Source organism: Mus caroli, chromosome 12, assembly GCF_900094665.2.
Source record: "Mus caroli chromosome 12, CAROLI_EIJ_v1.1, whole genome shotgun sequence".
NCBI classification, from domain to species: Eukaryota; Metazoa; Chordata; class Mammalia; order Rodentia; family Muridae; genus Mus; species Mus caroli.
In genome coordinates this window covers 112,934,248-112,957,396 of record NC_034581.1, presented here as the reverse complement: position 1 = coordinate 112,957,396, position 23,149 = coordinate 112,934,248, and the positions used below count along the sequence as shown (strand labels likewise).

Genomic DNA, 23,149 nt, shown 5'->3' with positions numbered 1-23,149 from the left:
TAGTTTTAAAACTGGAGGTCAGAGTCAGCGTTAACAGATGGTCTGCCTACCTTATTTTTCTTCTTTCTGCTTGTAAAATCAGTGAGATAAATAAGCGTAGATAATTGTTTCAAATTCTGATTCTTTCCTGGAGACATATTGTCTTAGGGTTTTATTGCTGGGAAGAGACACAATGACCAAGTCAACTCTTATACATAAAACATTTAACTAGGGCTGGCTTACAGTTTCAGAGGTTTAATTCAAAGTTTCAGTTTAGTCTGTTGTCATCACAGTGGAAAGCATGCCAGTATGCAGGCAGACATGGTGCTAGAGGAGCAGAGAGTTCTACATCTTGTTCCTAAGGCAGCCAGGAGGAGGGTCTCTTCCACATTGGGCAGAGCTTGATTACTCAGAGCTTATCCCCACAGTAACAAACTTCTTCTAGCAAAGCCACACCTATTCCAACAAGGCCACACCTCCTAATAGTGCCACTCCCCATGGGCCAAGCTTTCAAATACAGGAATCTATGGGGCTGAGCCTATTCAAACCACAACACCTATCATTATTGCATGTACTATGACATTAGATTAAAATGCACACACACACACACACACACACAAGTACACAGACACACCACAAGTACACATACACACAGCGACACTTACATACATATGCACGCACAAACACACACAGTCCCCTGCCTTGCCCTGTCAGAATCTTTGGAATAAGACACAACAGATAGATTTGATTCCTTAGAGTTGAAAGTTCCTCGGCAACAGTGGATGTTTGTACGTTTGTTTGTCGCTTGCTGCGCTTGGTGTTTAGAGGATTGAGACCTGGGGAGAAACCTTCTGCTCTTATTACTGAGCTGTGTGGGTAAGCACCCAAAAAGAGACAGCAGCATTTTACACCTGAAAAAAATTTCTGTGGTGTGCTTAGGCTTCACGCAGAGAAGTGTGGATAAAATCATGACAAAAACTTTGTTTTTAGTCCTTAGTAGTATTCCATCATATCTGAATTCCGTAAGTTCTTTATCCATTCTATCAACTGGTATTTGCATTTCTAGCTTGAAGCTTCACACTGCCTTTGCATTCTTGAAAAAAAAAAGTCTTTTCCTGGACATGTATTTTCATCTCATCTGGATAAATACACAGAAGCAAAATTTCTTGGTAATCAGGGTATATATTTAAATATCGACGATGCAGGTGGAGTTCCTCATTGTTTCACAACCATCAGTGATGCATAGAGATTTTTAGATGTTCCCTTTACTTCCATGTTTTCGTCTTGTCATTTTCCATAGCTTCAGCTGTTCCAGGGCTATCAATAAATATCTCAGTGAACCTTGAACTTGAATTTCTCTAATGTTTGAAGACGTTGAACAATGGTCCCTTATTCATTAGTATTCTGTCTTAGGTTATGTTGTTACTCAATAGTTTAAACATTTGGATGGCTTGCCCTTTTCTTGTTAACTCCAAGAGCTCTTATTTATTGGCGATATAAATCCTTTGTCGGAAAAATGAATGAATTACACATTTTCTTCTGACATCCAGCTACCCCATAAATTGCCTGTTTTAATAGGCGCTGTTATGAATAGAATCTTGTGGGGTTTTGTCATAATATACCACATTTTCCTCTCGTGGATAGTGCCTTTTGTGTCATAGATAAATTCTTGTCTACCTAAAAGTCATCAAAGTATCTACTTCCCCCAAGATGCCCGATGGTTTTGGGGTCTTGTTTAGAACTATGGCCCATTCATCTTTTCCTGCTATCATTGAGTTAACTTCCCCCCTTGATCTAAAGAAAAAGTCATTTTGCTCTCTGTCTCTGTTTTTCTGTCTCTCTCTGTGAGGGTGGGGGGTGGAAAGAGAGAGTTTTTTCTCTATTTTCTTTTTCTTTCTTTCTTTTTCTGTCTCTATCACAAAACCAGAGTCTTAATTACTGTAACATTAGAATAAGCATTGAAGTCAAATTTCATATCTCTTTTGTTTCCCCTTCAAAATTGCTTGTACTATTCTAAAATTTTAAAATATAAATTGTTATTACCTTTGTATTTATTCTTAGGGGAATATTTTTAGCCTAATTAAATTTTTTACTAAATGAACCATAGTAAGTGGAAAGTTTAAAATAATGGTTCTTTTTTTTTGTTTTTTCTTTTGTTTTTGTTTTTGTTTTTCGAGACAGGGTTTCTCTGTGTAGCCCTGGCTGTCCTGGAGCTCACTCTGTAGACCACGCTGGCCTCGAACTCAGAAATCTGCCTGCCTCTGCCTCCCGAGTGCTGGGATCAAAGGCATATGCCACCACTGCCCAAAGATAATGGTTCTTACAATATAAGAACATGCCACCTCCCCACTCAGTAGATGTTATCTATTTCCTCTCTGCAATATCTTTGAAGCTTATTACATAGTAGTCATATGCATTTCTCACTAGATTTGTTTGTGGTATTTCAATTTTATCTTATATACTAATAAATTTTAGAACTTTAGCTTCAGTATTTATGACTAATCATAGAAATATATTGGATGAAAAATATTTACTTTGCATCTTGGGAGTTTGCAAAATTTGCTTTCTATGTTTAGTACTTTACATTTTGTGAAGCATGGACTTTGTAGAGTTTTCCATGAGTATGAACATGTCCAACTTAAGCAATGACAGTTTTATATCTCATTTTCTATTCTTTTACTTGCTCTTTATTTCCTTTTCTTAAGCTTGTTGCATTAGCTAGGACCACTAGTACATTGTTGAAATACCTAGACTTCCTTGATTTATGAACAATTCATGGAAGAACACTTTAATGTGTCTCTATTAAATCTGCACTAATATGTTTTTGAAGACATCCTTTGTTATGTGGCTTTTTCTGGGTAAATGGAAACAAATACTCAGTCACCCCAGATAGGAACAATTTCAGCTAAGTCTAGTTTGGTGAGCCAATGTTTGTTGGGGTTACCAGGTACATGGCGGGGGGGACTTTTAAGAGCATGAGTGACTCTTAAGCATTTGACCCACCTCAGGGTGTGTGACAACTCTCAAACTCTGAATTCCCGGAGTTCCTGTCCATCTTGTAGGCACCTCCACAAAAGAGTCTCCTCTTTCTTGCCATTATTAGCTTCTTGTGTAACTTAGAGGGAGACTGTGGATCCTCTAACTTCCTGAGCTTGATTAATCTTATATTTTGTTAGCTTCTTATTGAGCCTTTAGAGTGTCTGTTTTCCTGTTGGGAGAGAATGTTTCAATTCACAGAAGCCAAAACAGCCCCACAGAAGAGAAATCCTTTCACCAAGTAGAGAAAAATTTTCCATGACTACAGGTAGAGCATTTCTTATTTTGAAAAGGCATTGAACCTTTTCTGGCCCTCTGAGAGGACCATTTGATTTATCTTCTGATCTGTTGCTGTAAATTTTATATCTTTATTTTGTGTTAAAGATTCAGCTTGAGTCCTTATAATGTGCTAAGCACACCCCCTCTACAGTGAGCAACACCCATAATCCTGTGGAAAATTTTGAATGTTAATTAAATTTTGCATTCTTGTATTATTAACTTAAGTTGTTTGTACTGTTCTATCCTTATAAAACATGTCTCTGTTAACATTTTATTAATGAATTCTGCCTTTGTTTTTCACCATCATTTGCTAATGGTTTTTATTTAAATGTTTTGTTTTTGAGAATTTTTATCGATGTATACAATGAGATACGATATCTGTTCCCCATTGCCCACAACTTCTTCTAATTTTCTCAACATGTCTCCTCCCAAACTTCATGTCCAAACTTTCCAAATATTTATGAAGGCAGAGCCATCCACTGTAGCATGGACATGAGGCCACACCCTCAATACAAAATGATACCCTCCTCCTACCTCCAGTATATAACCACTGCCAATAGTTCCTTAGAAAGGGGTGGGTACTGAAGATCAACTACCCATCCATGCCAGATGTTGACAGACTTAATCTTGTGTAGGTAACTGCTATGAGTTCATTATTGTAATAGTGACATCATGTTTTGTGTAGGTAACTGTAGCAGCCATGATTTCATTATTGTAATACATCATGTCTTGTGTAGGTAACTGTAGCAGCCATGATTTCATTATTATAATAGTGAAATCATGTCTTGTGTAGGTAACTATAGCAGCTATGAGTTCATTATTGTAATAGTGGCATTATGCCTTGTGTAGGTAACTGTAGCAGCCGTGAGTTTATTATTGTAATAGTGACATCATATTTTGTGTAGGTAACTGTAGCAGTCATGATTTCATTATTGTAATACATCATGTCTTGTGTAGGTAACTGTAGCAGCCATGAGTTTATTATTGTAATAGTGATATCATAACTTGTGTAGGTAACTATAGCAGCCATGATTTCATTATTATAATAGTGAAATCATGTCTTATGTAGGTAACTATAGCAATTATGAGTTCATTATTGTAATAGTGACATCATGTGTTATGTAGGTACCTATAGCAGCTGTGAGTTTATTATTGCTTCCTGTGTCATGAATATAGCCTTTCTAGGTGGCCAACCTCTAACTTCACTACAACATAAATACTCATTCTTTAGGTGTTAGCACAAATGTTCTTTCCTTCAAAATGTCTTTCCAGCCCCTGTATTAGGCAAGGCCCTGTTTTTGTGTGCTGTGAGAGTATTGTATACATACCATAATTATTAACCTGCTTTCCTCCTTGGCATATGGGCTTGGGAACAGTAACCCCGTGTGTCATCTTATATGAGTGAGTTGAAAGGAAAGTTCTTGTGCATTGTATCACTCATTTTCTCAGTTCTTTCCTCTTTCCTTACTATGGTGCCTGTTTTCTGAGCACATCTTTGAGCTGGCCAGTGTGCTAGGTGGGGGAGTACAATACAGAATGAGACACATGTGGGCTTCGAGTCTTTAGAGCTCATGGCTAAAGGAGAGGATAGAAAGAATGCACCAACATTTGATAAACATCAGCCAATAAAATACTTTTAAGTTCCATTAAAATGGGGTTCTATGGAATGTTTGCCAGGAAAGACCTAGAAGACAGTATAGTGGAGCAGGCCAATCTGAGAAAGTTAAACAACCACAAAAAGTCTCAGGGAAGAAAAGCCTTGGTATATAGAGCCACAGCTGTGGCCTTGAAGCAGCCATGACAGGGACCACAGAGAAGTGCAGCATTGCTGAAGCAGAGGATGACAGGAGGAATAAGGGTGTGGGCAAGCACTCTGCTTTCAGACAGCATGGCTTTTACACTTAGGCTACTTTCTACTGCCAAATTTTCTCCATTCTCATGGTCTGCTTAGAGCCAGGATGCAGTATGAAAACAGCCACTTGGTGCAACTGTCCTTGACCCAGTAGAAAGCCAGACAACACTCCTGAGTCAGGGGTGAGAAGAATAAGCATGCATTTATGAGAAGGTGTGTTATTTTGAAAAGATTCCATAGGCTATTTTCTATGTCATCCACCCATAAACATGGGTGTAATTATAGTGTGACCATCCTGTAATTGCTACCTGGAGCCATTTCCCAAATTCTAGACATTTTATGACTGTTGTTATGGTTACAGAATCTCATTACTTCATTGGGGAAATCTTAATCTCAAGAGACTGTGAGTACAACACACAATGCGGTGCACATAACACTGGCAAGGCATCACCTTAATCATCTTGCCTTTGACTGAACTTCTGTGAGAAATGAATCAGTAATGTAGAAATCACAGGTCGTTTGGAGGCTAAAACAACTAAGTGCATGAGAAACACTAGAAATTATAAATGTGCTTAGGTATAAAGGCATAAGGCATTGTTACTGTCATAATGAGCTGGTTAGACAAATTCTGCTGACAGAGTAACATCTGATACAGTGGGGTTTGAATATCTTGGCCCAAATAAGAAAATATCCGATACCAAATACCTCTTTTCTATACAGCATACGTGTGTGTGTATGTATATATGTATATGTGTGTGTATTTATTTATATATATATATATATTTATATATTTATATATATATATCGGTTACATACACACATCATATGTATTATGTATGTATGTATGTATGTATGTATGTTTAAGCTTTCAGTAAAGATCTCTACAGACACTTATAATTGTTTTCTGTGCTGCAATCTGTTTGACTCACACTCTTGACAGCTCTTCAGTGGCTCAGGGGACAAAGTGCTGACTAAGCAGACAATGTCCTTGCCTTCCTGGAGCCTGACATTTAGGAAGTGATGAATTCTGAGCATATCATACACAAAAGAATGGCCACATATGCTCTTGGTGAAATTGAAGGTTTTTTGTAAGATAATAAGTAGGTGAGTGAGTATTGTCACTGGTACTTATTCTCTGACATCCTCAGGGTGACAGACTCTGTCTCATGTGGGTTTCATCCCTGATGACTGAATGTGATGCACATATTTTCATGTTATGAGTTGGTGAATTTGTGTCTACGCAGGTGTTTGGCTTGTGTTTGAGTCAGAACATTTGGGGTTCTTTTTGTATTGTTGTTTTGTTTTTGCTGATGTGTGGGAATTACAGTATTGGGGTATTAACTCTTTAACAGATACACAGTTTCCAAATATTTTCTCTAATTCTTCACGTTGTGTTTTCAATCTTCTTTATTGTTCCCCTGCTGTACAGAAACATTTCACTTTGATGTAGTCCCACTTTTTCCCCTTTTTGTTGCTTGTGGTTATGGTTTCAAACCCTTAGACTCATTGTCAAGAGTTCTGTTGTCATGTCTGTTTCTAGTAGTTCATTTAGAAAGCTTCAATTCAGTATGCATTGAAATTAATATAAGTGGGAAGGCCCAGTTTGATTTCTGTTTTATGTTGTGAATATGGGTCTTCTGTTTCCCAGGTTGGCCTTGAACTCGAGGTTCCTGAGGGTGACTTTGAACTGCTCCTTCTGCCAAGGCCTCTCATGTACCATGATCACAGGCATGGTCTCACATCTGCCTTCAGTGGTCCTGCACCATTTGTGAAGATGCTTTCCTTTCTCCAAGCATATTTTCGTGTCTGTATTGAAAGCTAGTTGGAAATTTCAGTCCCATTCTGTTAATCGCTGCAGTGTTGTAATATAATCTGAGTCAGACATATGGGTCCCTCTTCTCTCCCTTTTTTGCTTAAGATTGCCTTAGATATTCAAAGTCATTTGTGATTTCATATGCATTTTAAGTTTTCTTTTTATTTCTAAAAGTGCTATTGGGGTGTTGATGTAGATTACTTTTAATTTATAAATTTCTTTGAGTAGTTTGGATATTTAAGACATATGAATTATTTCAACCCATGGGTCTGGGAAATACATTTACATTTACTTGTGTCTTTTAAACAAATTCTTTCATTGATGCTTTGTAGTTCTTAGCAATCAAATGTTTTATTTCCTTAGCTCTTTCTACAAAGGGAATAAAATTGTTTCGATGGATTACTTGCATTCCACTTTTTATTTCAGCTTTATTCACAACAGCCAGCATACATAAAACACTGTATTTTGTTGATAGATGAAAAAATCATACATATAGATACACATATATAGGAAGGAATACTATTCAACCTTAAAAAATAGAAAATCATGCCACTTAAGATAGCCTGGATGAATCTGAAGTATATCACGTTCAGTAAAATGCACCAGGCAGAGAAATGTGTATGTATTACTTCATGGACATGAAGAACCCTTAAAAAGCCAAACTCATGGGGAGAGAATAATTGGTATGAATGAATACATTCTGAAGCCCTCATAAACTCCATAGGCAATTACAACTGGTACTGTTGGTATCAGTGGATTGTACCCTTGAGATGTGCTGAGAGGGGGGATCTCAAGTCTTCTTACCAAACCACAGTAAGTAGCCACCATGAAGAGAATGGTTGATCAGCTGTGGAAATAACACTGCAGTATACACACAAGCCAAACTACTATGGTACATAATAAGTGATTTCTTATTTGTCAATCTTCTCTCGGTCTGCAGAGAAGCAGTAAACCATGCTGTGTAGGCTGGTGAGCCAGCCCAGTGGGTAAGCATAGATGCCACCAGAACAGATACAAATTCTAGTACCAAGCTTACATATATATATATATATAATATAATATATATATATAATTTTATAATACTAAGAAATGAACCCAGAGCCACATACATGTTAGAAACATACTCTACCACTGCTCTGTATCCCCCAGTCTTCTTTTGAATTTGAGGCAGTTGCTCAGGCTAGATTGAACTGACTGTGTAGCCCAAGCTTCCGCTGAACTCTGCTTTTCCTGTCAGCCTTCTGATCAACTGGGTTTATGGGCCTGAGCCACAAGGCCCAGCACATATTTTTATTTCTTTGAGCAAATAGGACTTTTTTGTTTGACTATAGTTATCTCTGGAAGACTTCCTTTGAGGCCATAGTTCCTCAGATTTATCAGTGGTGGCCAGGCCAGGGAGTATGAGGATACTCTTGGATCACACTGTGAGATCCAAATCCCTGCTCTCAGAACTGGCAATGCAGTTCACAGATTTGTGATACAATTTCCTGATCGGTAAGATAGTATATTAATAGATTGTTTTAAAGTGGACATATTCTTTATATTGTTGAGTTATTTGCCCCTTGTGTGATCAGAAAACTTGCTTTCCTTGGAGCATGGGGTAGAGAATGGGGTGGGAGTGGGAGATTACAATAAAATTCAATGAGTTGATAATGGGGCAATGTGCTTGGTCAGTGCTGAGGAAGTCTATCTTATAATTTTGTGTAGGCTGTGTGTGTGAAGGCACCATCATGCTGCTGTGTGTATGAAGGCTTCACCATGCTGCCTTTCTTCTCCACGTACCTACTGAGTCCAGCTGCACAGCAACCTCAGGGCCACTCTGGGATTTAGTCCTTGCATAGTCTCCACAGACTGCTCACCATGTCTGGGGGCTCCCATGGACTTAGTGCTCACTTCTTGCTCACACTGCCATGCTCTGACGATTTTTAAGGGACAAGGCTCTGCAGAGCTGAGGAATACAGGGGACAATATTGTTAGGTATCATGGCTTATATCATTAAGGCAGGGCTTGTGCGTTTCCTTCTGCAAATTAGCCCAGAGTAAAGAAGAAATTAAGGAAGACTTTTGTGGGAATAACCACACTAAGAAAACCAACCACAGGAACTGTGTTATTTCTGATGCAGTTCTCGTGTGTATGTGTGTGTGTGTAGATCATTTCACAACAGAATGAGCATCCTGCCAACTGTACTTCTGCCCATTCTATCCCACATGGCTCAGTGGGTTGGCATTTCTGTTATTCTATTTCTTTACTTGCCTTTTAAGGAGAAAAGTGCTTTGAAAATATTTATCTGGGAGACAAATGAGCCTAAGCAAGACTAGTAATGTAAGTAAAAAGAATGGGCCAAAGTAGGATGCTTAGGTGTGAACATTTTCTCATTGACCAGCACTATAAATATAAGAAAAATTAATATGCTCATTGTTGGTCAATTCTTTTCTAAAGAATAAAACTGCCACTTAGCTCTTTTAAAACATTGGTTTTACCTCTTAGATCTTGTAATTCTGGTTGAAATTTGTAGGCTGGATCATCATTAGGGCACATCATGCCATGTAGGCAGAAAGCCCTGCTTCTGCCTTTGCTGTTGGCATCACTGATGGACAACCTTGTCTTCACTGTGTTCTGGCTCTTTCCTGAAGATGAGGGGTAGTATGTTTGTCTCTCCCTAGGGGTTTTGAAGATCAGCTGAGATAATAAGTTTGGAGCCATTTTATAGTTAAAGCATTTTTTACAAATATTGACTTGTTAGTCTCTGTATTGACCCCTATTGTTTCTTTTATATTAAAAAAAATCTGTCTAGATTTCACAGCTGAACACACTGATCACACTTCTTCTGGGAGAACTTTCGCCTGGAGACAGGCAGAAGGTCATGACCATCTGCACCATCGATGTCCATGCCAGAGATGTGGTGGCAAAATTGATTTCTCAGAAGGCAAGTGCGCTGCTGTGTTCTGAAAGTGGTATTTATTGTCAGGGTGGCTTTAAGAAATTCATTGTTTTTCAAAAGTTTCAGTTAGTCCTGGGAAGTTGTTTGGGGTGCATTTGGTTTGATAGATAGTGGAGTAATGGCCAATGGTTTGCCAAATTAGAGTCTAGAAGTTAATGCAGAAGCAAGGACCATGGGAAGAGCCTTCATTTTTACAACCTTGTCTTCTAGCATCTATGTATAGCTGTCTGCCTTGTAGCTCTTACCTCTGAGATGTACACAATCATCAACTATAACACTTTGTGCCATTTCAACCATCTCAAGGGGTGGGGTTAGGGAGCTGGCTCAGTGGGCAAAGTGCCTGCCAGGCTTGCTTGAGGACCTTTGGACAGAAAGCAGGGCAGGGTAGCACAGTCCCTGTAATCCCCATGGTGATGGGAAGGCAGAGACAAAAGAATCATTGAACACTCTCATGCCAGCTGGTCTAGATACACTGGTGATGGAGAGTCTGTCTCAAAAAAAGTAGAAGATAAGGACTACTGCTGAAGGTTGTCCTCTGATATCTACACCTGTGCTGTGGCATGCATTGCCTGCACAGACACACACATATAGAGACACACACAGACAGAGACACACACCACACATATACATACATACACAAAATGCACACATACACAACATTTACTACACAAGCACACACTACAGACACACTCTATGCATATGTACACTATACATACTACACACATACACACACATCTATTGTATACATTCTGCACACAGATACGCTACATATATGTATGTACTACCAACACTAACACATACACATATACTACATACAAACACATACATACATACATATATATTATATACACATACTACATACACACATGCATACACTGCATACACACACACACATATATACTACTCACACACATACACTACACACACAAACACACACACTGAAGATGTACTCTATACATACATACACTATACATACACATCTACTGTACACATACTGCACAAAAATATACTACACACACATATATGCTACTGACACTGACACATACACAATACATACACACAAGCACATACATATATACTACACACACATACTAAACACATATGTGAATACACTGAATAAACACAAACACATATATATACTACTCACACACATATATTACACACACACACACACACACCCCCATCTCTGTGTACTGTTGTTCTATTTCCTCCTGAAGAAATCAGTGTTGGTCACAATTCCAGAGTGCTTTGGCCAACATCTATTAGTACTCTTCATGGCTAAATAATATGCCTTGTTAAGAGGTTATTTTCTTATATTTTCACTAAATTGATGGCTTTTATTTTAACCACCTATATGTTTTAAACACCCACATGTCTCTTAGGGGCTGGCAGTATTTAATGAGAAAGGAAATGTTTTCAGTCCTCATTTCCTTAATTGTACTCTTACTTCCTAATGTTAGAAACATGCTTGTCTAGTTCCTGAACAACATTGCTGGTAGGACCCTACACCAATTGCCACCACAGACTTTCTGATGGGAAGAAATGGTCCTGAAATGACAATTTCCTCCTTCAAAACAAAAATAAATAAAAATAAAAATAAAACTCACACAAACACAAAAATGAAAAATCAAAANNAAGANNAAAAAAAAAAAAAAAAAAAAAAAGCCATAACAAAGACTCCACAGAAAAACCATGGAGTTTGTTTTGTGTTGGCAAAAAGAGAAAGAAGATGGAGTTGAGTGGGTAGGAGGGTTGGGGAGGTACTGGGAGGGGTTGAGAAGAATGCCTTTAGTTACTTTTCTATTGCTGTAAAGAGACACCATGACCAAGACAACTTAAGATAAAGCATTTAGTTAGGAGCTGGCTTAGAGTTTCAAAGAGTCAGTCAATTATCATCAAGATGAGAAGCAGAGCCTGAGTAGGTAGGCTTGAGTCAACTTCCTGATCCCAAAGTGGGAAGGAGGGAGGGGGGAAGGGAGGGAGAGAGAGAGAGAGACACAGAGAGACAGAGACAGATACAGAGACAGACACACAGAGAGAATATGAATGAACTAACAGACACAGAAAGACAAATACTGATCTGGTGTTGGTTTTTGAAACCTCAAGGCCCCCAGTGACACACATCCCCCACTATGCTACATCTCCATTAATCTTTCTCCAAGTAGTTCCACCAATTTGGAACCAAACATTCTAATATATGAGCTCAAGAGGGGGAGCAGGGAGGGGGCAGGGAGGGGTGAGGGGAGTGGGGAGAGGTGTGGGGAGCAGGGAGGGGTGGGGGGAGCAGTGTCATTTGAATGGCTTTAGAGGGAAAGGAACATGATCAAAATATATTGTGTAAAAACAAATTTTAAATAAAAAGAGAGAAACAAATACTAGACCTAGAAGAAACAGAAAAAAACAGGTATCTCAACTACCACGGTGAATTTTAAAAAGATGAAAGAGAGAGAGAGAGAGAGAGAGAGAGAGAGAGAGAGAGAGAGAGAGAGAGAGAGAGACTTCCTATTGAAATTAAAGCAAAACTTAAAATTCTAAAGGATATAAACAAACCTGTTAATCTTGCTTTTTAAAAAATACAATATCAGTTCCATATCAGTTTGAATGCTTGTAGCACAAAACACTCTACGTTACTTATTTCTCTCATTTCCTCCTTATTTCTCTATTGAAATCAAAGGGAATTTTAATTTTCTCATGGAAATAGAAGAAAGTGCCTTTTTCAGGATTGGATATATGGCTCAATTAGGAAGTGCTTGCTGTGCAAGTGAGAAGACCTGAGTTCAGATCCTGAAATCTACATGAAAAGCTAGGTTTATGGCATGTGCTTGGAACTGCAGCACAAGAAAGGTGAAGACAGGAGCATCCTGGGTGCTGGCTGCCAGCCAGCAAGACAGAGAATTGAATACTACAATCAGTAGAAGCTCAGTCTCAATAATAGAGTGGAAAACTATTGAAGAAGACACCTGATGATGTCAACCTCTGGCCACACAGGCCCACACATGTACATATACACATGAACCTGCACACACACACACACACACACACACACACACACTGTTTTACCTAAGCCTTAAACAGTCCTTGATCTAGTTGATGAATAGAAGATAGTAAAGAGCATTTTTAATTAATCTCAGATCAACCCTTGCAAAGCACCATTTACTTTTTTTTTTCCAGTTTGTTAATAAGCTGTTGACATCTGCTCTTTGAATATGACCTTGTCCTTTCTTATATATTCATATTTGATTTGCAGTAGCATAAATCATGATATATTAGAATATATTTATTTTAGAAAGTGGTTGTGCTTACCACTCACTAGGCCACCAATGCAGAAAATTATTATTTATTTTTAAACTAAACGCTTTTCCTCATTTTTAATCTTCTACAGTATACGTCTATGTAGTGTTGATTCATGCCGAGTCTTTGGAAAACTTATAGGCAAGAGTTTTGATGACTTGAAGTGATTTCCAGGAAACCCTAGAGTCCCACAAACCCTGAAAGAGACAGAAATGGTTTTCAAACTAGAGAAGAGATAGATAAAATTGAGTAATATAGGAAAGAGTAACCTATAAAAAACATCTTCATATAATCTGATAAAAAAATGAAGTTAAAAGTTCTGTACTCAGGCAAAAAGCATAGTTTATACTTCAATGTGCATAAATCATGGATTATGTGTGATTTTAATGAAGATAATGATTTTTTATTAGATCTGTATAGTAGGCACATAAAGATACAAAACTTACTACACCCTGGGTGATTCATGAAAGGTAAAAAAAAAAAAAAAATTGCTTGAATGAACTGATGCCATTTTGCACAAAAGACAATTTAAAGCAAAGACTTTCATTGCACACCGATTTCTGATTAGTCACGCAGCTGAGATCTGCAACAGGGTGCAAGAGAGTTCCTCCTGGAGAATTTAGTAATGAGAGTCAGCAGAAGTGATGAGATTAACCAGCCTGTTGCCTCAGAACTATCGGGAACCGGTGTGTTAAGACTGTGCAATGATTGTAGGTTGTCAGCCCCCATGCTTTTACCTGGCTGTCTCAACTCCGACACGAGTGGGAGGATTCAAGGAAACACTGCGTTGTTAATATTTGTGACGCCCACTTCCAGTACTTCTACGAATACTTGGGAAACAGTCCACGGCTGGTGATCACTCCTCTCACTGACAGGTAACAAATATAGCTTCCCACAGAGGAGAGAACCAAGCCCCAGTGTCCTTGTGTGTAGGGATGAGAAGAGAGGCCGAGGGGAATAGAGGGACCTGTCAGGAAGCAATAATGAAAGCAGCATGGAAAGTAACTACGCAAGACACCAAGTGTTAACTTTAGAAATAAGATGAAGAAAATTGAATTAAGAGAGACAGAATTACAGAAGTCATATAATCGTAACAAACGGAGAAGGGAGGTGTGGATTAATGTGGCTCAAGGAAGCCTGGTTGTGCCTGAGGCCTTTGTCCACTATCTCTGCCATCATCATCCCCTCTGTCCTCTTTTTGGAAGTGCAGGCATAGCAAGGACAGCCTATGATGACTGCCATTTTTCTGCATACAGTGATGAGAGAGAAACTAAGATTCATTAAAGGAGTTGTCAAGTATTTATGAAGAGCTGTGCTAAGAACTGTCCACAGTGTCTTTGTCACAGTGATCAAGTTCCAGCCGAGTGTGGTGTTCAAGTAGGTGAGGATGAGAGAAATGGCATGTATTTATTTTAGGGCGCATTGCTTGCTATAATAGAAGCATAATAGAGTGATTTGTCAAAAAGGGTCTGGAAGGAATCATCTACTTCAGATTGAGTTTCCCTGTCTGAAATGCTTGGGTCCAGAAATATTTCCAATTCAGGATATTTTTGGATTTTTGAAATATTTGCATAGACGCTCCAAGTTGAGCATCCATAATCTGGAAATGAAACTATCAAATGCTTAAAAAGAATGTTTTAGAGCATTTCAGACTTTGGATTAAAATCTTTGTAGGCTAAGAAGACCTTTGAGATAAGACCCAAGTATAGAATCAGCACCCAGATTCTAGGGTAGAGATTTACAGACATAGTTAGTACGGAAGTTCCAAGGTAGGCAGGAGCTTGGCTGAGCTAAAGGACAGGAAGACAGCCAAAGTGGTCTAGGAAAATCGTAGGGCCAGCCAATTGATTGCTACCAAAAGCTCATTGCTATTTCGTGATCCACAAATAGATACATAGAATGTTGCAGAGGTAAAGATGTCTCCCAGATATGAATTCTTTTATTGGGATTCTAGCTCCTTTTAATTATGTGGTATGAGCAAGCACACTTAATCTTTGGTATTTAGGAGGTGGGGAATCCTACCTCAGTGTTTCTAACTATGTCCTATGACCAAAGTATAAACAGATTGTAAGATATTTATGTCCCTGAAGACTCTGGCAGGATTTCCTCTCTAGGGCAGGGATTGTTTGTGTACACATTAATAACAATACAAGTTCATCACTTATATATTGTACAACTTCTGGAACTGCGTAAATCAGGTCTCCTTAACTTTACCTTCACTCGGTCATTTAAGTACAATTAAAAAGAACTGGGTGTCGTAGCTTGATGTAATTACCTGAAAGTAGCCGTAGATACTGTGTGCATACCATCATGAAGAAAGACAAGGGGAAGAGAGGGGAAGGTACAGGAGAAAAGAAAGGAAATGTAAACTATTCCAATGTGTAAAGTTGGTTGCTTAGTAAATTTTGAATTGAAAACTCTCTGTGTGCTTCATTTGGAAGTTTAAGAAGTGCATGTTCTCGAGGTAGCACAGATAATGTTGGAAAGGGTATTCATTCGATGGTGCATTTCATTTCCCTTTCATCGCTGGCATACCTGTGAATTGTTGTAAATGTGAGGATTCCCTCTAAGTGCATCCATTCTGTCTCATTTGACATTTGATGTGGGCATCGCTTTGGAAATTAGGTGGAGCCAATGCTGACTCCCCTTATGCCATCATGTTCAGAGACAGGCTGGCCAGCTTGCCACTGACAGACTGGTACTGCCTGCAGTGGCTATAGTGGTGAAGATGTTGCTGGTTAAGGTGTCAGTAAGAAAAAACACTAAAATTCAATGTCTTTTTTTTTTTTTTTTTGAGACAGGGTTTCTCTGTGTAGTCCTGGCTGTCCTGTCTACTTTGTAGACCAGGCTGGCCTCGAACTGAGAAATCTGCCTGCCTCTGCCTCCTGTGTGCTGGGATTAAAGGCCTGTGCCACCACGCCCGGCAAATTCAATGTCTTAATGAACACAGAAGCTGATGTCTCACTGTAGAGGTGAGCATGCCCAATCATGGCCAACTGAGTATGGCTTCCCCAGTTGCTACAGTCAGTAGAAAGGGAGTCCAGAGGAAATGCCCTTAAGCAAGTGTCCTAGAAATGCCATTTTTGCATACACTACATTGGTTAGGCATTTGGCTCCTACTGTGGACAAACAGAGAGGACAGGTTCAACAGAGAGGACAGGTTCTACAAAGAGGGCTCAGTTCCTGGCATACGAGTCTTTCTCCTCCATTTTGCTGTGAATCACTCTTCAACCTGCATCTGACGGAAGGGCTGTTGCCCATTTTCTGCTTATTTCTATTGGCATGGCGCTTTGAACTCTTCAGAGCTTTCCCCCTGGACTTTCTTCATGCAGCCCCACAGAAAGCTCACTTTGTAGATAAGAGGCCTCAGGATGCCGAGGTCAGAAGACTTCAGGCTGATATCTGATGATCTACAGAATAGATCTTAGATCTTAGTCCCTGGTCTACTAACTCTAGGCATGACTGTCACTATCTGTACTAACACAGAAATAGCAGGGAGACCCCAAGTAAAGATCACCTGCTGCTTGAGGAATACTTGTTACTAGTGGCTCCTTTTGCAGATACTAAGTTCTATCCTTTGGATGAGACTTTTAGTCTCAGAACCTCTGGCCTCTCCCTACCCAAATAAGTATCATGGTCTAAATGCATGTGCAACACATTTTAAATAAATTCCTAAAGTACGTTGACTGCAGTGTTTTAGTCAGTATAGTACTGTGCACTTGCAATCACCTCTGTATTAAAGTAGGCATATATTCTTGCTCACATATACATGCACTTCTCAACTCTTAGTGTATTTGTTACAGAACAATTTAGTGCAGTCATACTTAACTTATCATCATCTAAGACCCCTTCCCCCTCGCTAGTCTGTCTATACCCAGTTTGAGGTATTATCTGCCATATTAATAATATCTTCACCTAGAAGTATCAGATATTCAATCACATCACAAATAAAGATATTTGTATCTCAGCCCTTAGGAGATGAGACAGTGGGTAAATAAAATAGCACACTCTTTTCTACTTGTTTTAAATGGCCAACCTAGAAGGCTGACTCACATTTGCCATGAACAAATCCAAAGCTCACAGTTGGTTTTTGCTTCTATGGTCTTCTAGGCCTTGGTTTTTAGCCACTTTTTTAAAAGAAAATCATTTATCCTCAGTGTGCTGTAAAAGGGCAGGCTTGACTGCAGTGTTTTTGTTTTGTTGTGTGAAGGTGTTACATCACTTTAACTCAATCACTTCATCTGACCATGAGCGGCGCTCCGGCTGGTCCAGCTGGAACAGGGAAAACGGAAACCACCAAAGACCTTGGCCGTGCCCTGGGCATGATGGTTTACGTATTCAACTGCTCAGAGCAAATGGACTACAGGGTAAGTTATTAAATGCATAAAATATGTTCCAGCCACATGAATCCCACTTGGAGAGAGCCATATACCTTGTCTGAAATGCTCAGAGTCATGAAGTGTTTTTCGCTTCTGAATTTTTCAGGATTTTCTATATTTTCATCTTCGTGATAGTGTAGACCTGCACTCCAAGTCTGACCATGCAATTCATTTGTATTACATGTACATCTACTGTGGCTTAAGGTGACTTTACTCAGTAGGTTTAGTCATTTTGTGAAGCAAAACTTAACAACATGGGGATTCTTCCACATGTGATGTCGTGTTGGTACCCAGTGCTCTGGATCCTGGAGCACTTTGGTTTTTAAGATCAGAGCTGCCCCACCTGTCAGTGTCCCAAACCCTTTGTTCCACTCTGACTCTACCACCTCCTTGTAGTCCATAGGAAACATCTATAAAGGACTGGTGCAGACGGGAGCATGGGGCTGCTTTGATGAGTTCAACCGCATTGCCGTGGAGGTTCTGTCTGTGGTGGCAGTGCAGGTGAAGATGATTCATGACGCCATCAGGAACGGGAGAAAGAGGTGGGCCTGCGGCTACCTGGCTGACTTGCTTGCTTGCTTCCTTGCTTGCTTCCTTCCTTCCTTGATTCTTTTTATCCACCCACCCCCTCGCACCGAACAATCAGAAGATAACCTTACCTTCTCAGAATTTTGTAACTCATCTCTGTCATGTTAAATGGATAAAATAATTGCAAATAGTAATGCTGAATAACCCATCCACCTATCTCTGCTAGTAGCTTTGTGTTGAGTTCCGTGAAGAGGCTTCAGTGTTCATCTTTCTTGGCCTTCTGGCAAGTCTCAATGAGTTTGCTTCATCCAAGGCATAGGACACCCCTTCCCCCACACTGTCCCTTTCCAGGTTTCCTCTCATCTGGAAAGTACAGGGTCTCCCTTCCTGAGCCCCATGTTGATTGATGAAAAGGATTTGGACAGGCTGGATCTCTCAGGCTCGTGCTTGCAGGCCTTTCCCCTGCCTCCACCTTCTCCCTTTTTGACTTTATTCAGCTCCCAAGCTTCACCTCTGTGCTATAATGCCCAGGCATCTACATGTCCTCTCCCTTCATCATTCAGACTTCTGCTGAAATGGCTGCATATGGCAACTCAAGAATGCAGTTGAGGTCTCCTAAGCCTCTGTCATTTAATACACCAGAGTCAAAGTGCCAGACCTTCCATCTTTACCCGCTTTGTTGGGACCCCTCCCGATGAGTGACTGGGGGCAACACCATCCCAGATGTATCTGGAATGTAAACTCTTTGTCCTGTGGCACCTTATTCCAAAAGCAAAGCGTTTGGGATTCAATGACTAAAACTTCAGAATAAGTATGATACACCCTGTGAATGTAGTTCTCTTGGTGGCCTTCTTCCACCAATACAGCTGGGCTTAGCCAGCCTGTTCATCTCTCCCATGTTTAGGGTATTTTGCTCAGCTACTTCTGTTGTGCATGAGAACACTTCTAGTCTGCTCTCCCCACCCCAATGATAAAGGATTCCCACCCCAATCCCTTTCTCACAGCTGTGCACTTGTTCTAGAAGTTTCCAGTTTGTCAGAGAAGTATGTTTCCACCTTTGGGTCCTAACACCGGCTTCCAACATCCAGATGCCTGCTGCCTTACCCACCCCACTTCTGGTTCTGTCTCAGTGGAGTTTTAGCTTTTCCTTTGATCCCCGGCCACATTTGACTTTTACTTCGAATCCCATTATCTGAAGAAACCCTAAAGTCATCTGAGGCCGTCCTTTGTCATGCAGATTTATGTATTTAGTCAGAAGTGATTTGAAAATTCCCAGGCATACTTGGTGATGCCTCTGCCTGCATTTTAAGATCTCTCTTCTTCCTTCTTCCTGTTCAAAAACAGGCTGCAAGTCTCCTTTATGGTCTCATGAGTTGATTAAATTCTCCTTACCCTTCAGGTTCTAAGCCATAGATCTAAGCTGAGTCCACCTGTTAGAGGGTCCTCCCTCTGCTTGGAGGCCCCGCCAATCATTGCTATGAATGCTGGGAGAGAGATGCTTAGACCCTGACCACACTCTTGGCCTCTGTGAGCCAAGCTTGCCTGCCTTCTTTACTTGACATTTTGGAAAATCCTGATTTCTCCATTTTAACCTGAACCATTAAAATAATCACCTGCTGTTAGCTACCTAGTATCTAAATCCCCCAGAAAGCCCCAGTATCTGTGTCTCTGCTCTCCTTCTTCTGAGACACCACTTCAGCTTTCCCCTTCCTTCAAAAGATCTTTCTGAGTTCACCTTACATTTTGTCTGCTTGGCCCAAAAGCTTACTTTGCTTGTTACCATTTTATTGCCTTGGTCATCAAAGGTCTAACTGGGCACTCATAATTTCTTTCTGAAAATCATTGTTTCTTCCTAGCCTTGGCGTGGTGAAGATAGCAATATTCATAGCTAATATCCGTTGGGTATTTACTATGCCCTGGGTATTGTGTTGCTAACCATTATTTCATATTCTTTCAAATCCTCACCAGTAGGTAGGATTATTCTCCCTTTTTATTAAATGAGGAAATTGTAACAAAGAGGATAATTGTCATGCCTAATGTGTAGCATTGATGGCTCTGTACTCTGAGCCTAGCAGAGCCCACTGGCCTGCTGTCCTGACCACCAGACATTCCTACCATGCAGAGATGCTTAGTAGAGATTTACTGAATAACGGGCGGGCAGGTGATACTGGGCAGGGAGTCGTTCCTCCTGCTCCTTTGAGGATGGGTACTCTCTGTGCAGTGCTCCATTCAAGGAACCGAAGGCAAAACTGCCATCACCTTTGATTAAATCTTAAGCAGTCCTCTAGCTCTCCATTCTTCCATTTTAGGCTGTGGAGAGGGGGAAAAAAGCTTCCCATATTGTGATTCTAGACGGGAAGGGGGGTGTTTTTAATAAATATGCTTCAAAACATTCAAAATGTGTGTGCTTATGAATCTTAAAGAAAATTACCCAGGACAAACAGCTTTCTAATACACATTTGCATTTTGCAGTGGCTTGCATTTGTCAGTGTGCATTCATGTTCAGTGAACACATTTAATTCCATCAACGTTCTCTTTATGGTAGATTTGTATTTCTTGGAGAGACTATCCCGCTGAAACCCTCGGTTGGAATATTTATCACTCTGAACCCAGGATATGCCGGTCGAACCGAATTACCAGAAAACCTCAAAGCTCTGTTCAGGCAAGTGCTTCTCTTACAGCTCACATACTGTGGTACGCTTATGCCACCTAACGTTGGCTCACTCTGACCATGCCATTTATTTTTTCCAGAGAATTTAATTTCCTATGGAAAACTTATCTCTTTGAGATCACTTTATAGAGATAATTTTCCTCATGATCTTTATAGAGATAATTTTCTCCATGATAGACTCACCCCTTGTGTATTGAAACCAGCACTCAAATCAGTATGTAAAAGTTATGTGGTAATTCCAAGTGTTTAATATTAGCTTTTTCATTGCTGTTTTATTGTAAACAGAACTTTCACAAGTTATAAAGCATTTGGTAAATGCAGGCATGTATAAAGAGAAGTTATTTGCCAACTAGACATCATGATTGTTATAGTTTTTCTACTTTATTCTATAATTTATATTTTAGAGAGTTAAAATATGCTAGGCATGGTTTTATTTAGTTTTATTCTTGTAATGTTCTTTGTACATATTTTACCATACTATTGGAAATCTTTGGAAGTATAATTTACCACATCTCCAAAACCATCCCTCTTACGGCTCATCTACAATTTCTTTATTGCCTTGTGTGGTGTGGCAGGCTTATTTTTGTTTTCTGGTTGGTTTGTTTTGTTTTTGTTTTTTATATAAAACTAGCAAGCTATAAACATTTATTCTTATTAAAATTACTTTTGTTTCAGAGTCTTCGGGTGTATGCATGTATGTGCTCAGATGTATGTGTGCATATGGAGGCCAGAGGTGTCTTCCTCAAATGTTCTCTTCCTTACTTTTTGAGGCAAGATCTCTTATTGACACGGGAGATCACCCATGCAGCTGGCAAGCCTCTGGGATCCTCCTGTCTCCACCTCCCAAGCACTAAAAGTGTGTGTTACTGCAGCTAGCTTTTGCATGGGTGGTGAAGACTGACTGAACTCAGGTCCTCAAGCTGGTGTGGCAAACCCTTTAGTAATGAGCTCTTCCCCCACCACAGGATAAAATCTTAGATGTCAAATTACCAGGCGATGATTAAAATACATTGCTGACTTCCTTTCTTCAAACACTCAGCCAATATATATGCCACCAGCAGCCTGCATAGGAAGACCTGCAGGTGCATCTTCAGTACCCATCATGACTGTTAGCTTTTCCATTATGTCATCCAGGTGTAATCTGGTGCACTGGCATGCTTCCATCAAGTGAGCAGCTGTCGGAACATCACAAATATTCAGATTGAGAAGACAGCTCCTAAACTCTCAGGAGGCCCCTTGTGCCAGTTGGAAACTAAATCTTCTGTCACACACAACTCTCTGTGATTAAGGATTACATATATCTTTTCTGGAGTTCCTATCAATTTCAACTTTCTAAACTGTGAGCCATGACCCCCTAGGGGCTCAAGTGACTAAATGTGGGTCCAGGAAAACTTGGCAACAGTTTCTGAATGTGCAAGGTCAAGAATTTATTCAGAATATAATGTGTAATGAATTGGAGATGCATCTCTGTGATCTTCGCTGCAATCTTGGTTTTGAACATATAACATGTTGTCACAACACAACAATAACCAATGCTACCTGAGACATCTTGGCTTAGATTCGACTCTATTCTGACATATGAATTGTAAAACCTTAATGTACATTCATAGTTTACTGTACTTGTAGAGACATGACTTAGTTACAGAAAAGGAAGGCTTCCCTACACATACACCATTATTCCTCAACATGTTTCAAAATGTTTGGAACACATTTTATTTTGATTTTTGGATCTTGGGGGTTACTAGCTAGCCAGCCTAGCCTAACTTCGCTAGTACCAGAACAGTGAAAGAAAAGTGGTGGAGGGGTGTAAATAGTGCCTCAGGAATGACATCAGAGGTTTTTTGGCCTCCACACACATAGACATATATTCCACATGCAAGTGTGTACTCATGTGTAAAAATAAGTTGATATATTTTAATAGTATGTGAATTAGCTTTTATACTTAATAAGTTGTTCTATGAATACCAAAGAATTGTTTTAATGTTGGTTTCCTTATTACTTACCATCAGTGAATAATTGTCATATACACCTGGTCTATATACATGTAGACCAGGATCATATACCATTCCCTAAGGCAAAAGGGGAGTTTGGGTGTGATAAGCCTACAATTTCCTTCCTGCTCTCTAGCATCATTATCTAAACATTTCGGTTCTGAGATTAGTCCAAGCTTCAGTGTTGACCAGGAGTTTGTTCTTTTAATCACTGAGTATTCTACTGTACAGACATATTGCACGCCCTTTACCCATTCACCAGTTGATGGACTTTGCCTTGATTCCAATCTATAGCCTTTGTGAATAAACCTGCTATGAACATTGTGAAAATCTCTGCATGAACACATTTTTTTGTCTCTTCTAGGAGTATATCTAAGATTGGTCATGTG

The 23,149-nt window shown here is 39.7% G+C and overlaps 1 protein-coding gene across 1 annotated transcript in view; it reads left to right on the top strand.

The window, feature by feature from the left end:
- Window positions 1–23,149, top strand: part of Dnah11 (dynein axonemal heavy chain 11) — a 309,803-nt gene that overhangs the window by 107,994 nt on the left and 178,660 nt on the right. Inside the window, exons 31-35 of the mRNA XM_029484410.1 lie at window positions 9,754–9,885; window positions 13,906–14,066; window positions 17,402–17,558; window positions 17,967–18,112; window positions 20,644–20,760. Coding sequence (XP_029340270.1) covers window positions 9,754–9,885; window positions 13,906–14,066; window positions 17,402–17,558; window positions 17,967–18,112; window positions 20,644–20,760 — 713 coding nt within the window. The remainder of the gene's footprint in view (window positions 1–9,753; window positions 9,886–13,905; window positions 14,067–17,401; window positions 17,559–17,966; window positions 18,113–20,643; window positions 20,761–23,149) is intronic.